The 14,462-nt window shown below is 32.8% G+C and overlaps 1 protein-coding gene across 2 annotated transcripts in view; it reads left to right on the top strand.

Moving 5' to 3' along the window:
* Positions 1–14,462, top strand: part of LOC110991481 (T-box transcription factor TBX1) — a 33,216-nt gene that overhangs the window by 14,878 nt on the left and 3,876 nt on the right. Inside the window, exons 1-7 of one of the 2 annotated variants that reach the window (XM_022256853.2) lie at positions 6,850–7,024; positions 7,800–7,945; positions 8,221–8,337; positions 8,893–9,134; positions 9,865–10,021; positions 10,466–10,621; positions 11,041–11,108. In XM_022256853.2, coding sequence (XP_022112545.2) covers positions 7,018–7,024; positions 7,800–7,945; positions 8,221–8,337; positions 8,893–9,134; positions 9,865–10,021; positions 10,466–10,621; positions 11,041–11,108 — 893 coding nt within the window. In that variant the 5' untranslated portion in view covers positions 6,850–7,017. Of the gene's footprint in view, positions 1–6,849; positions 7,025–7,799; positions 7,946–8,220; positions 8,338–8,892; positions 9,135–9,864; positions 10,022–10,465; positions 10,622–11,040; positions 11,109–14,462 lie in introns of those variants that run through there. The other variant, XM_022256852.2, reaches the window with a different exon arrangement.

Below are 14,462 nucleotides of genomic sequence, written 5' to 3'. Positions count from 1 at the left end.
CTACGTTATAATTATTTTTTCTTAAATGTCAAAATCACTTGTGTAAGCGATATGACAGAGAGTTATGAGTTTGGGCGGGAAGTGGCGAACAGCTTGCGCCGTAAATCAAACACGTTGGGGTGGCTATCAAACATACAAATTGATCCACATTGTTGTTCCTTCATTAGACATTGGATTATTTTAAGTTCTCTCTTTCATATTTCCCGCCAATTTTGAATTTCAAACTGTTCTATATTCGAATAGAGAATTTTATTAATTAAAAAATAGAATATAAATTTTGAATCTTAAAACAGTTGAAATTATTAGGAGTAATGTAATGCTTAGTCATAGCGAATCTGTCAGGTTACGTACGAAAATGAATATTTCTTAGGAAAATGTTCATGAAATATTTTTTTAACTTTAGAAGAGGCCTGATTAGTGTTTTGAAGAGCTAACAATTTTGTGAATATTTTAAATTCATGTTATATTGCTATTTAGTGTGATTTATTTAATAGAACATAGGGAAAAGTGGCAAATCTGATATTAAGTGATACCCCCCTCACTCACATTTCCAGAGGGCACGAAGTCGATCTGGTTCGGAAATACTTCTGTGGGCGGCTAGTTCCATATAGTGGAAGCAAGAACTGCTTTAAAAACGATCAGTTGTGAAACGACGGGTGACTTCTGAATTCTGCCTCGATTATCGATGCGCAAACTATACGATATATTCACGTTTAATTGATATCCGAGGCATAAATCAAAGTTTAATTAAAAGAACAAAATTGTTTAGTAACACTTATAGGTGTGGTTTTTTTGAAGTCTTGCAGTCAACGGCGAACTAAGGGCGTCCCAAAAGGTAGGCGCTAAATATGACGTATGTCAAATCTACGTTTTTGACATATCCATTACATTCTTAGTGGTATATCTCAACCTTGTACCTAACTTGAAAAGATTTGTGAAACTTTTCTATTTTCCTTTTGTAAATTATGTGTAACTATATAGTTTGTTCAACTTTGAACGTTGTTGTTTCATCTCGTAAACACTGTTTACGGGTTAGAAACGGTTAAAGTTGCAGGGCTCGGTTAAATCTAACGAAGCATGGCAAACAAATCACCATTAGTAGAAGCAGATGCGACGGCGCACGACGCAACACAACTTTGACGCAGTTACGTAACATAAAACTTAACACTCTTATTTATAAAGGCACTGTTTTGTCACACTTATTTATTTGCAAAGTGTCATAACCACTCTTTTGTACGTGGGTACTACAGTAACCAAAAAACAGTATGGCCTCATTCGTACGTGGTAACTACAGTACCCAAAACGAAGAGTTTAAGAAAATGCCATCTAGTTCAAACTGACCTAAGAAATAAACGTTTTTATCGACGTAGAACGATAGCTTACGAAATAGTGTACCCAATTAACAACAGATGGCAATGAAATATGAAGAGTTCTTTGTACAAAAAAAATTCCAAAGTCGGTTAAGTGGTACTTGTCAATTTTGTCAACAAGCGTATCGAGTGTCGGCAATTATTTTGTTAGTTTTATATCATATTTCTTTAATTATCATACATCAAAATAAACTTGAATATTTGTACTTTATGATTATGATAATATTTTATAGTTTTAAATGCGAAATTGAGTTTGATTCCAACTTTAAAATATTGTCGTCACGGGCTATTAAATTGAGTTTGATTTCAACTTTAAGATATTGTAGTCACGGGCATCTAATTATTATTAAATGTATTTTAATCTATATCCTTTAAGCTATTTTCTAGTATTTTTTTCATAGTTGTAGTTATTATATTCCAACAGATATAATGGTTTTTGTTGCGATGTATCGGGCGCGGTGCGCGAGGGTCTAGGCCGCGTGAGTAGATGTACAGATGAGATATAAACAGTCGTGCGGCCCGTGCAAAAGAGAGGATAAGAGAGATAAGGACCAATCATTTATATCCATTTCAGGCTAATTAATAGTAATTATCCATAAGTACTCTTTCAATTTCATTTGATTTCTTCTTTTTTTAATAGCACTTGTACTTTTTAGTAATGTTTTATCTCTTTCTGTCCAATCTCTTCAATTAAAAGGGAAAGATTAGCACTTTGTGGACTGAAGAAAAATTCTTCCGATAAAGGTGTACCTACCTACCTACCACATCATTACAAATCATGTATGCAAAAAGTATTTTTATTGTTTAAAAGTAGATACGTATCAGCCTGCATATATCTAGATACCAGTGTTTTCCAATCTTTTTAACTTTAGCCTTTTTAACATACAAAGTAAATTTTCAAAAGATATGTACAATGAAAACTGACATTCACTTTTGATATAGATTTAAGACTAACTTTTTTTCGAATAGTCCCCATTAGTAATCAAATTACCTCCCGTGGGGCTTAGGCCGTTGGGAAACATTGATACTAGTCTTCATTAATCTTCTGTCACGTGGTAAGCGGGCTAAAATAAGAGTAAGTAAGAGAAAAATCCATCTTATATGAACGGCAATTTCAGCTTAACTAGGCCAAGCAGAGTACAGTAGGGTATCTAAAATCTATCCAATAATAGATCAGCTGGCAGGCATCAGTCAATCAGCAGTCAAAACATCACAGTTCCCTGACAGCGACATCTAGCGAGCGTTCCGCGAATCTTGCAACAGGAAAGCAAATATTTATGCTACAATACATTAGCTAATAGTTATGCTCAACGTTACTTAAGTCCGAATTAAAATTCTATTTAAAGTAAAAATTGTAGTTAGTAATTTATAATACAATGAAGTATTTTAAACTTACTTAATACTTATTTAAATATACAAAATTATAAACGAAATTTTCTCATGCAAGACTACAAGAATTAATCTAAATAATAAATATCAGGAGTTACGTTTCCCGGAAAACAATAACTGTTTTGTGCACTACTTACATCTTCGTAAATTAATTATTACTGAGGTAAAAGCTCCAGTAGATGATCACTCCATGTATTTGTATATCTATATTCACACTGTATAAATGCGACACAATTGTCATCTAAAGTTCTGATATGTAACTACTAAACGAATGCACCAACCAATCTCTGATGATGATCTCCCTTTCTGACTCTCTTTCAATCGCTCTCTCCCTTTTCAACGAAAACGCTGCACATCTTCGTGACGCTTATTATTGCGTTTCATCCGTCAAAATTTTACTCTCATGCGCCTAAGTAAGTTTCACGTCAAAAATTAATATAACGTCCGCTCTTCTTTTTGCCTCCTCTTGAAAACTCTTCTAATACGTCTTGTTCACACTAATTAAAGTCACAAATAGAAGAAAACAAACTCTGACCTAACAATTCTGTTCATCATTGTTTGTGACAGTGTCGATTCGTTTCTTAATGAGGTACGCTTGGTATGTTGACATAAGAGTGATCAAAGTGCTCTTTGCTAATTTAGAATCCCTTCGATAAACAATATAAAGTGCGTGATGTGTCATGAATGAGTGGAAATGGCGATTGAGAGACTTAAAATTACTAATTATAGTGTTATATTCATATTTGCAGTTGTGGTATTAAACGAAAATATATTAATCAAAATATATTCATAGTTTTGGTCTTTTATCTTCAGAAATTGAAAAAATTAACACTAAGGTTTTTTAAATCAAGGAAAATCGACCGTTAAAAAATATTAACAGAATTTATAACAAAATATTTTGCATAGAACAGACTCGCGACGCCGGCCTTTGAAGAAGTGGTTTCGTTCTTTTCTTTAAGGACCAAATTCGAAGTTCTTCGGAAATACTTGAATGGGCAGCTGGTTCCACAAACTGGTGGTGCGCGGCGCCTTAGAAAAAAAAATTAAGCTTTAATTTAATTAAATTATATTTAGGATATTTTCACATACAAATAAAAAAATAAGATTTTTATTTCAAATTTACCGATGCTAGAAGACATAGATTTTAAAGTAAATAAATTATGTATCTCAAAATACAATTAATGATGCATTTGTGTACATTTGGTGTGGCATTACGAAGTGGTTAAGGGCACGTAAATCAACGTATCTTGTGTTATACATGTGTCGCATTTCGATTAGGGTTGTCGCTCTTGCGAAATTCGAAATAATTGTCTTTGAAAAAGGTTTAATTTTTATTATAATTTAAAAATTTTTGAATCATCTTACTTGCGCTACTATATAGTGATAATAGTAAAAAATAATTAATACAAAATTTGGTCCCCATGAAATACTAACTAGTACTAATATTAATATACAAAAGAAAATATATATAATAATAATATTGTATTCGCAAAATAACACCATTTTTCTTGCAATTACCGCCAGCATGCTGTTAACGCATAATGGTTGACATGAAACACGTGAAAATAATATTGAAATTAAAATCTTAATTAGTAGAAGTAAGATATGTTTTATTATTTGAAACGCAGCAGCCCTGTAAAGACACCCGCGCTGCGCGGGCGCACTAGATTTATAGTGTTCAATCAATGCGGATTTATTGCTTAGGAAGTAACTCCTTTTGTACTCCAATAATTGGCTGGCTACCTGCAGTTGCGTAATTAGACAGTCGTTATGTGTTTATTAATGAGATCATTTGTAATACATTGGTATCATTTTTGTGTTCTCATTTGTTGCTTTTTGAAGCTAATTATAAGTTTGTCTCGCCGCATTGTTCCTTTACACATTTATTAATTTTCAACTAAGTATCACAACTAAGCCAAGGATAGAGAGAGATAGAAACAATTGGGGAGGCCTATGTCGACAGACAACCTGACCAAAGCGGTTGAGAATAAATTATTATTATTTTCGCTTTATAATTAGATTTAAAAATATTAGTGTTTGATGAGAATAACATTTAAGTTAAATGGCCAGCGAATAAAGGGTTTTTTATTTTATTTATAAGTATCACAATAAAGGAAATTAAGTTTTAAAATTTATTTGTTTTACATTAATATTACACAGCCTAGGTTTAGATTCTACTATAAATAAAACTGTATTAAAAAGTCGAAAGTTCGAGCAATTATTCCGACGTTAACTTCCTTTACAACGTTTTGTTGAAATGTAATCATTGGTCATGAAAAAACTAAACTAAAATATTGCTATTTGATTTAACATAATTAAAAAATCGTGTTGTGGTTTTATAGAGACATTTCTCTGCATATGATAAATGCTTGTTCATTTAATTAGTACTACTAATATCGATTTGGCAAGTGCAGGGACATAAAGAGAATTGGAGTAGAACCGACATGATACATGAACGCGAGCAATTATTATATTTAAAATTAATTGTAAATTATGCCTGCCTACATACGCCAGACCAGCCATATTTTAATTTCATATAAATACCTAGCAGAAATATTAAACAATACATTGATTGAATTTTTCTAGTGAATATAAAATAAATATTATATAATTCCACCAATTCCTAATAATTGAAGGATTGCGAATGCGTTGTTGTCCTGTTATTGTGTATAGCGTCCAATAGCGATACTGATACTCACAAAATGAATCATTAAAGTTGGGACCGCTAGCTGAAAAGAATTCAGTATCTATGACAGATAATTATCAAATTATGGTATACTGGAGAGATATATTAGAAATATTGGATATGGACGTAAAACAGTGTATTTTATTAAGAAGATAGTATGGTGATGGTTACTATGGTAACCATTTTTTAAACAGCATAATGATACAAGCACAGTACCTACTGTTTAAATCGTATTGCTAGAATAAACAATGAACGCCTGGAGCCGTGACTTTTGAGTATTTTTTTTTGACGACACTGCATTTTATTAGTAACATATTATATCTATGAATTCTCTATGTATAATTATATCTATGTGTTCTCAACATTTTCATATGATTCCATTGTTTTCGCTTTTATACCCGGATATTAGGCAATTTCTTTTATTTGTTTTTTTTGGCAATTGTTTTTATTTCAAAATCTTTCATAATATTTTGTTTACACTCCTCAACATACCAATGCGCTGATGATCAAGCAGAAAAACTGAGTATCTCCAAGTTCGCGTAAAACGGAGTAGCGTAAAAGAAAAAGGGAATAATTTAATGTCAAATAAATAAACACTTGTCATAGGTAAACTATGTTACTCAATAAGTGTGTAAGCTGAGAAGTATTGTCAGTATTAATGATAAGCAGAAATCAACAAACAAATTTCAACAAATCTTTCTCCACATCTGTCATTGGAGAGAAATATGAATGTAACTTTATTTTTTCGCGAGATATGATTTAAGAAAGCACATTACTGCAATGGCAGCTAACAAATAATCATAAATGACAATTATGCCCATTCACCGCTACATATGAATTTATTGTTTCCGAGTGCCAAGTTGGTGAAAAATGTTTAATAGAATATAGTGCTATTTTGTTTAATAATAACCAATTAGCAATTACCTACAGTTTCAATCATAATTTTTGAAATTAGAATGTTCATTCTTTTATAGAAGCTTTACCGACTGCGACTGACAACTATCAATTTCTAGATAAAGGGTATATTATATTAAAAAAATATAATATGTCGGTATTATTTATAGTAGCAATCGATTTTGTTGTTGAGTCATAGATTTTAAAAAAGCGAGAGAATGTGATATGTGCATTTAGCTTATTACTGTTAAGTGTCAAAATAAATAAATCCTCCTAAATAAGCCTCGGACGTAAAACTGAATTTTTCAGCCTTAGCTTTAATGTATATTTACTCTGTGGTATTGAAACTCGAAAAAAAGAAAAATAATTCCCAAAATAACCACAGATCATTGTCGTTTCTACGTAAGTATAGTTTTCATCACCCGTCGTTATTTATAATCCGCTCTTGACAGCCGCCGATAAAATTATTGTAGCCATTTCAGATGCGTTTTGGATTTCCCGCCATTATACCAATTAGTTGAGTGAGATGTCCGTTACAGAGAGGACGTTTATGATTTTTATGTGTTCTTTTATTTATTTTGATACAGAAAGTTTTCGTGAAAAAATGTTTGTGCCAAGTGTATTTCTAACTTAAAAATTACTTTTTTAAAGTATTTTCAACGTGTAAAATGCTTAAAAATGCCCTGTGAGTGTCAAAATAAAGCTTATTTTCCAGTGAAAATTTTGTATAAAGAAACATATATACTGGAGCAGACAGGTTGCGGTCCGATTTTGAATAAAACTAGTAAAAACTACATTACAGGTTTATTGGTTCATCGCTTGTATTGTCGCTTGACTTTAGATAGTAATATCCTATATATAATTTAGGTTATTTCATTTAGTATAGTATTAGTATATATTTAATTTAGTAATATTCTATATATATTTTAATCATATTTTATTCTCACAACACTTCCATGAAAGTTACTACTACTACTTTCTTTTAATTTAAAAGTCTTATTTAAATAGAGTCTAAGCAAAGTTGCAATTCAGCTGCGGTGTGCGGTTAGATCTATAGATCATTCTAATTGTATCAACTTTAAGTTTCTTATATTTAATTTTAATCATCTGCAATCAGCCTTTTAGCTTTTATCAGGTTGTTTTGTTTGAGATTATAAAGGCAATTAGGGAATGCATATCCAATAATTTGTTTTCTCTTCGTAACTCTTAAACTACGATAAGACTCCTTCTCAGCCGAAACTTGCAGCTTGCCGTTTCTACGAGGCTGGAAGCTAGGGTATTAACTTGCTGAAGTCTCCTTTTGTATTGTCCGGATGATCTTTAAATGACTTCCTGGACCGTGGTGATTCCGAAATATTTACGGATTGCAGCATTTCGTCAAGCGCACCGCTCATATTTCTCAGTGTTTTGTTTCTTTAAGTTCAATAACTATTGTAACATTTATTTTTATAACCCCTTAGGTATCGTATCAAATCACTTTCCGCGCGGTGCCTTCCACCTCCAGTCTTTAGCGGAACGAGTGAGTCGTGATCAAGAACAGCTCCCAGTTCTGCCACCATTACACAACGCAGCCAGAGATGTTAATGTACCAGTGGTATACGCAGAGGTTGGTACCAAATATTAATAATTTTCAATCAACTTTTTAAATTAATATGAATATAATTTGAAATCATATCTTTAGTATAGTTCTGAATGACACCAAAGTTTTTTGTGAATTCACGATATTTACAGGTTTACATATGCTTATTTTGAAGGAATACCTAATAATAATGTTTTATAATAATAATTCATTTGAGTTTCGTTAGCACAGATCGTATAATTAAAAGTTTGGACTGGTTTTCCACGAATCCTACACAAATTAAATGAATATGAAATTTATAGAGTGCAGCATGTTCCCGTACCACATATTCACCTCTTCAGGCTTTAAGTGAGAGTACCTGTCGGGACCATGGCGCCCAAGCCGTGCCTCCCCCACCACAGCCTCTACCAAGAATGCAGGTATGTCTTAAGACTGAACTACGTTCTCAAGGGCCAATATGAGGCCATATGTAACAAATAAGTCATTTGACAATGTACATCGATATAAGAAATAGAATAAAGACAGCAAGTAAACTGTCAAATAAAAATATCAACGTCAATTTGTTACTATTAAAAATATTTATTGTTTATTTTTTTGTAAAAATATTTATTGTTTATTTATTTATTGAGTTCCCGACATCATACTTAATATTAAGTCTATTGATTATTTTACAAAACCTTCACATCTAAAATGTATGACAATAATGGTAAAGATAGTTTTACTAATAAAGAAATAAAAAATACAATTAAAACATATATAAGATAAGCATACAATCAAATAAAATAGACCAGAAATTCTTGGTACTTAAAGCAGAAAGAAAAAAAATCATCAGCAAAACAGCAAATTAGAATTCTCGATCGAGAAATGCACCCAACAATGCTTCTCTAAAACCGAACAGCCCACTACCGAATATATGTTTCCTGTATGTTTTTTAATTTAATACTGTGCTATTATAGTATTAATTTTTGTTATAGGTGTCCAATCAAAACGTCACCTTACACCCTGCAGTCGCAAGATGTACGGCCTCCTTAGAGCTTGCAGCCCTCTGGAGAAGTTTTCACGAACTTGGTACAGAAATGATAGTAACTAAAGCGGGCAGACGAATGTTCCCCGCGTTGCAGGCGAGATTATCTGGTCTTCTACCCAATGCCGACTATTTGTTGCTAGTGGACTTTGTACCGTTGGATGATAAGAGATATCGATATGCATTTCACAGGTAAGTTGAACTCAATAAATAAAGAAAAAAAAATAAACCATCACTGTAATAAAGAATAGCTCTACCCTAAACATTAAATTTTCGATGTATATGAGGGTACATAGTACCCACATGAATAAATTATATTTTTTTGATTGATGTATATTTTTTTTTATAAATATTTAGAGTTTGTCGTCTTATGGTGGATCTTAGAAGTTATGTATAATTTCGTATTTAAATCTTTTACAAGTATATGTGGGTTATGTTATGAAACGCTACTGTTTTCAGCCTTCGACTGTTTTTATTGAACATATCAGATGTTTTAGAATATTTCTGGACAAATAGTCATGCATCGCGATTTTAATATGTGTAATGTAGGTTGCCGGGAACAGCAAATGAATCAGAAAATATATTGCTAAGCGCTAAACTGGAAAGCGATTGGGACAATTGGGTCAAGACAGTATTTTGTATTCCGTAAACTCTGAGAACGAATGAGAGAAAAATTGGAAGAAAAAGAATTCAGTTTTATTTAGTTCTTAGGTTTTTATTAAACATACCAAAATGTTCTGTGTGTTGATAGGTACTGAAAAGGTAGGCTAAGTAAAAAATATTAAGGCGAAACGGAAATCGCGGGGACAGCTAGGATTATATAAAAACCTCTAAATATTTTGATCAATCGAGCTCAATACAAAACTATACAAACAAATAAAATAAAACGTGGAAGTAGAAATGTACTTCTTTTTTTTTATAGTTCAAGTTGGGTCGTAGCGGGAAAGGCGGATCCCGTATCTCCTCCCAGGATTCACGTTCATCCCGATTCACCCGCCGCCGGCGCACATTGGATGCGGCAACTGGTCTCCTTTGACAAGCTGAAGCTAACCAACAATCAGTTAGACGATAATGGTCATGTAAGTATTGATGTGTCTGTTGGATAAGAAGGCTCATATTTAATTAAATTGTATATTTATTTCACACATATATTCTTGTTATTCTATCGAACTTTAATTTTTTTTGATTTGGAGTAGAGACTCTTAGCACTTTTTTATTATTTTATTTTATGGCAATACGCAAAACTCTATGCCAGTTTCAAGTAAAAGGCAGAGAAACTACACGCGATATAAAATAAAGAAACACATCAAAAGGAAACCAAGGGATAAGCTAGTTAAAAACATAGTTTTCATACATTTTGTATGTTTTAAAGGTGCTAAAGTCACCTGTCTCTTTTCATCACAGCGTAAACACATTTTGAAGTTTAGGTAAAGTCCAATTGGACTGATGAGTTAGTTATAAGGCTTAACGTCATCTAAAGCGCAGAAAACAGTTATGAACATAGAAATTTGACAAATCCACAGATAATACTCAACTCAATGCACCGCTACCAACCACGTCTTCACGTGGTCTACTTGCCTGGTGAAGGGCAAAGCGCGGCGCCGGGGACTGTGCCCTATAGGACATTTATCTTCCCCGAAACGGGCTTCACGGCTGTCACTGCCTATCAGAACCATAGAGTAAGTGTAGCTGAGCTATAATAATCTATATAAATAAAAATGAATTGAATACATTGAACATAGGAGATATTTTAAAATATTTTTTGACAACAAATGTACACAATTTTATTATGTGTCACAGGAAACAATTACTTTTTTGATAATCCTAAGTTTAGATATCAACAAGGAAGATCAATAAAAATGAATCGCAGGATATGTTGCTAAGCGCAAAGCTCGAAGACGGCTGGACCAATTCAATTTTTTTTTAATAAAACTTTTCAGTATTATCTTTTGTTTACATACGATTTTTTTACTTTATTATTATCATAACTCGACGCTTCGACTGCCTTACCAAGTTACCACAATCGTGGTCAAATGTCTCTGGCTAGAAGTATAGGCTGGCTAGTCTACCATATCTTAAATATGACATTATGTTTCAGATAACGCAATTAAAAATAGCAAGTAATCCATTTGCCAAAGGGTTCCGGGATTGCGATCCAGATGATTGGTAAGATATTTTTTTTTTATTCTGAATTTAGTACTATAATATTGTCTAGCTAATGGATACTCATAGAACGTTTATTTCATTTGTCATATGTTAAAAAATTATCATACGCCGGCGATATTTTATTTCAGAATTATCATGAAATTACAATCATCAAAAGACAAAACCGTTTACATAGACATAGATAAATAAAGGAAACACAAATTAACCACAGTCACAATATAAACCATGAATCAATTATTCAACCATACGTAAATAATTAAATACAAAGTAATTTTAAGGCACATTTCACCAGCCGGTGACAATTTGGTTTTACGAGCGCGCGTAGAGTAAAGAGTTAGGTGACAGTTATGGCGGACATGTCATCCGTTCCCGCCAAAACAAACATCTGGGTGTAATTGTAAAACTGTTATTTAGAGATTATATGCCCGGGTTATCTATATTCACAGGTAACATTTAAACAATTATATTTGAATGACGTAGAAACTTTTTTATTATTTTACATTAAATGTTAAGGCGTACGTTTCATTATTTGTAATTTAAAAAGAGTGAATTGATCGTGAATAACATTTTAAGTGTGACCATCTTTAGATGGATATTTTGAATTTATACAAAAAAAAACTTTTCTTAAAATGGTATGGACAAATAGGTTTAGCCTGGTTGGAACGCGAGTAGTTAAAAAAAAATCACCGATTTAATTGTTTTCATGTGCAACTTTAAATGCATTTCGTTTCGCACGTTAAGATCTTCACTTCAAATAAACATGTTTTATGTATCATCTGTACCATATAACTCTTAAAATGGCGTAAAGAGGCCTATGTCTGGCCCGTTTATCATGCACATAAAATATAAACAGCTACTGCAGTTGTAAATCACGTAGTTGTTTACGTTAACAAGCAAAACCATTGGTGGGCCGATAATATAATTTGAATGTAAACTTGTTCTCACGATGCAGATGTTTACGACTATCTGTGCTCTTTCTACGTCCAATGAAAAGTGTGGGGATTATACCTACGGCCTGAAATCTAAATTAGTTTTACTGTTTCACTTAAGTGCTAATGCGTTGTCTGTCAAGTTTATAATCTGATAGAGGTGTGTAAGAAGGTGCTGTGCTTCCTTAGTTCCTCCGTTAACTGCTGACTGGCCCAAGGCCACAGTGCCTAAAGTCCTTGTTGTCTATAGCGGTCGGAACAACTTCGTTAGCGCATTTCAATGTATGACGTCATTGCAGTGATCGTAGCCACAGACAGATCTAGTTATCTATGAATGATGGGGTAGCCATGATGATCATATTATAAAAACATCGTCTTTGTCTATTGGAAACGTGAAATATGAAGCGTTTTATTATGTTGGTAATAATTATAAACAGAACGTTTTTTACGAAATAAGTAAATCTTGTTGGAAAAGTTAAAATATAGTAAAAAAAATAATATTTTTAACTTAGGACTTTCAATACTGTCGCACTTATTATCAAATTAGTATTGTGAGCCAATTATAAAATATTATTGTAATGAATGTCAACGCTTCGGTGGAAGGAGACATTGTGACCAAATTGTGTTCCACCGTTACATAAATTTGTGTTTTATTAAAAAAGAAAGTAAAAAAAAATTGAAAGATTGGTTTACACGTTTAAATTAGTGACTTTCATGAACCCTTGCTAATGCAATATAAAACAAAAAACCAATAATTATCGACAATGTGTTCTCATATTTCTCGTAAACGCATTCTAAAATTGTTTATTTAGCTAAAGAAAGTGATTCATTATTCGTATAAGTTTGCATAAACAAATAAGTCATTAATTACATTCAGCAAAAAATTAACCGCCATGTGTGCGAAAAGTTACGCGTGAAGGGTGACCAACATTTGTGTATTTTGATAAACGTATTGTGGGACATATTAAAATGATTTAATAATAATGTTCAAGTGAGAGCAGTGTTGGCGATTCAGCGTGCAGCTATCTTCAAGAATTTCTGTCTATGTGCGCATTTAACATTTACTCAAACGGTGAAGATATCGTGAGGATACCAGCTTGCCTTAGACACAAAAGGTCGACGACGTGTGTCAGACGCAAGAGGCTGACCTATTTGCTACTTAGATCATGAAACAGATACTGATATGTGAAGCTTAGACCGTTGATGGTTAGAACAAAATATGTATTGGAAATAAAGCACGTTTATAGTGTCCTATGAAGCCTGGGAAAAGGGCATCCACAATCTAATCTATCTATTTCCACCACAAGGATTATTTCATTACGATGAGATTGATATTTCTGCGTTTTATTTTATTTTTCATAACTTTATTGTCCGTATTACGATCTATAAAAAATATACAATATAAAATGTTTAAAAAAACGAGGTAACGAAATTTTTAATAAAATTATATTTGAGAATCTTGTAAATATATTAATAATGGTAACACTACTGTGTTTTCCTAGTAAGTGAGATTGATTAATAACACCGAGAGTTATGAACATCATTTGTCGTTTCTTGTCAAAATAAAATATTATCGCCGTAATTTGACTCCGCCTCCATTTAAATATGGCTTCATAGATTACGTTTTATCTTAATAATAAACTATAGGTACTAAACTCCCTCCTGAATCCTCCGTGTTCACTGGCGAATGTATTGGCCTATTCAAAGCTATCGAATACATCCGTCTACTGAAACTTCAAAAAACTGTAATTTTTACAGATTCACTTAGTTCTTTAAATGCCCTAGCCCGGTTCCCATTTGGATCACATTATCAATTCCCTGTCATTTCCGAAATTAGAAACTTACTATTGAAATGTTTGAAAGAAAACTATTCCGTATCGTTTGCATGGATTCCTGGTCACTGTGGAATATCTGGAAACGAAAAAGCCGACTGTATTGCCAATGAGGCAGTGGATAGTGGAGATGTGGATATTTTTGGAAACTATGCGCATGACTTGATGGCTCTTTCTGGGATTTATCTCCGGAATTCCTGGACTGAATCCTGGAATCAAGATCGTTCAAAAGGTCGCCATTATCGTGCTATTCAACCTTCTATACCCATTAAGCCCTGGTTTTGGAGACTGAGATTCGGTAAAAGAGTTACAACAATACTGTCTCGTATGCGTCTGGGACACGTCTGCACCCCAGCTCACCTTGCTAAGTTTAATATTATTGATAACCCTACGTGCGAATGTGGATATGCTGAAGCTGATTTGAATCACATCATTTTTGTTTGTTCTCGGCGCGAACGGTCGGCTCTTATCGACGGTCTCATTTCCCTTCAAATTCCTTTCCCTTCATCCATATCCTGTTTACTTTCAACAATGGACCCACATATATATAAACTTTTAGCAGCTTTTATCTTAAGTAATGATATAAAAATTTA

The sequence above is a fragment of the Pieris rapae genome, chromosome 14, assembly GCF_905147795.1.
Source record: "Pieris rapae chromosome 14, ilPieRapa1.1, whole genome shotgun sequence".
Taxonomy (NCBI): Eukaryota; Metazoa; Arthropoda; class Insecta; order Lepidoptera; family Pieridae; genus Pieris; species Pieris rapae.
The sequence above is the reverse complement of the archived record's forward strand: the minus strand, read 5'-3'. Positions and strand labels throughout refer to the sequence as shown.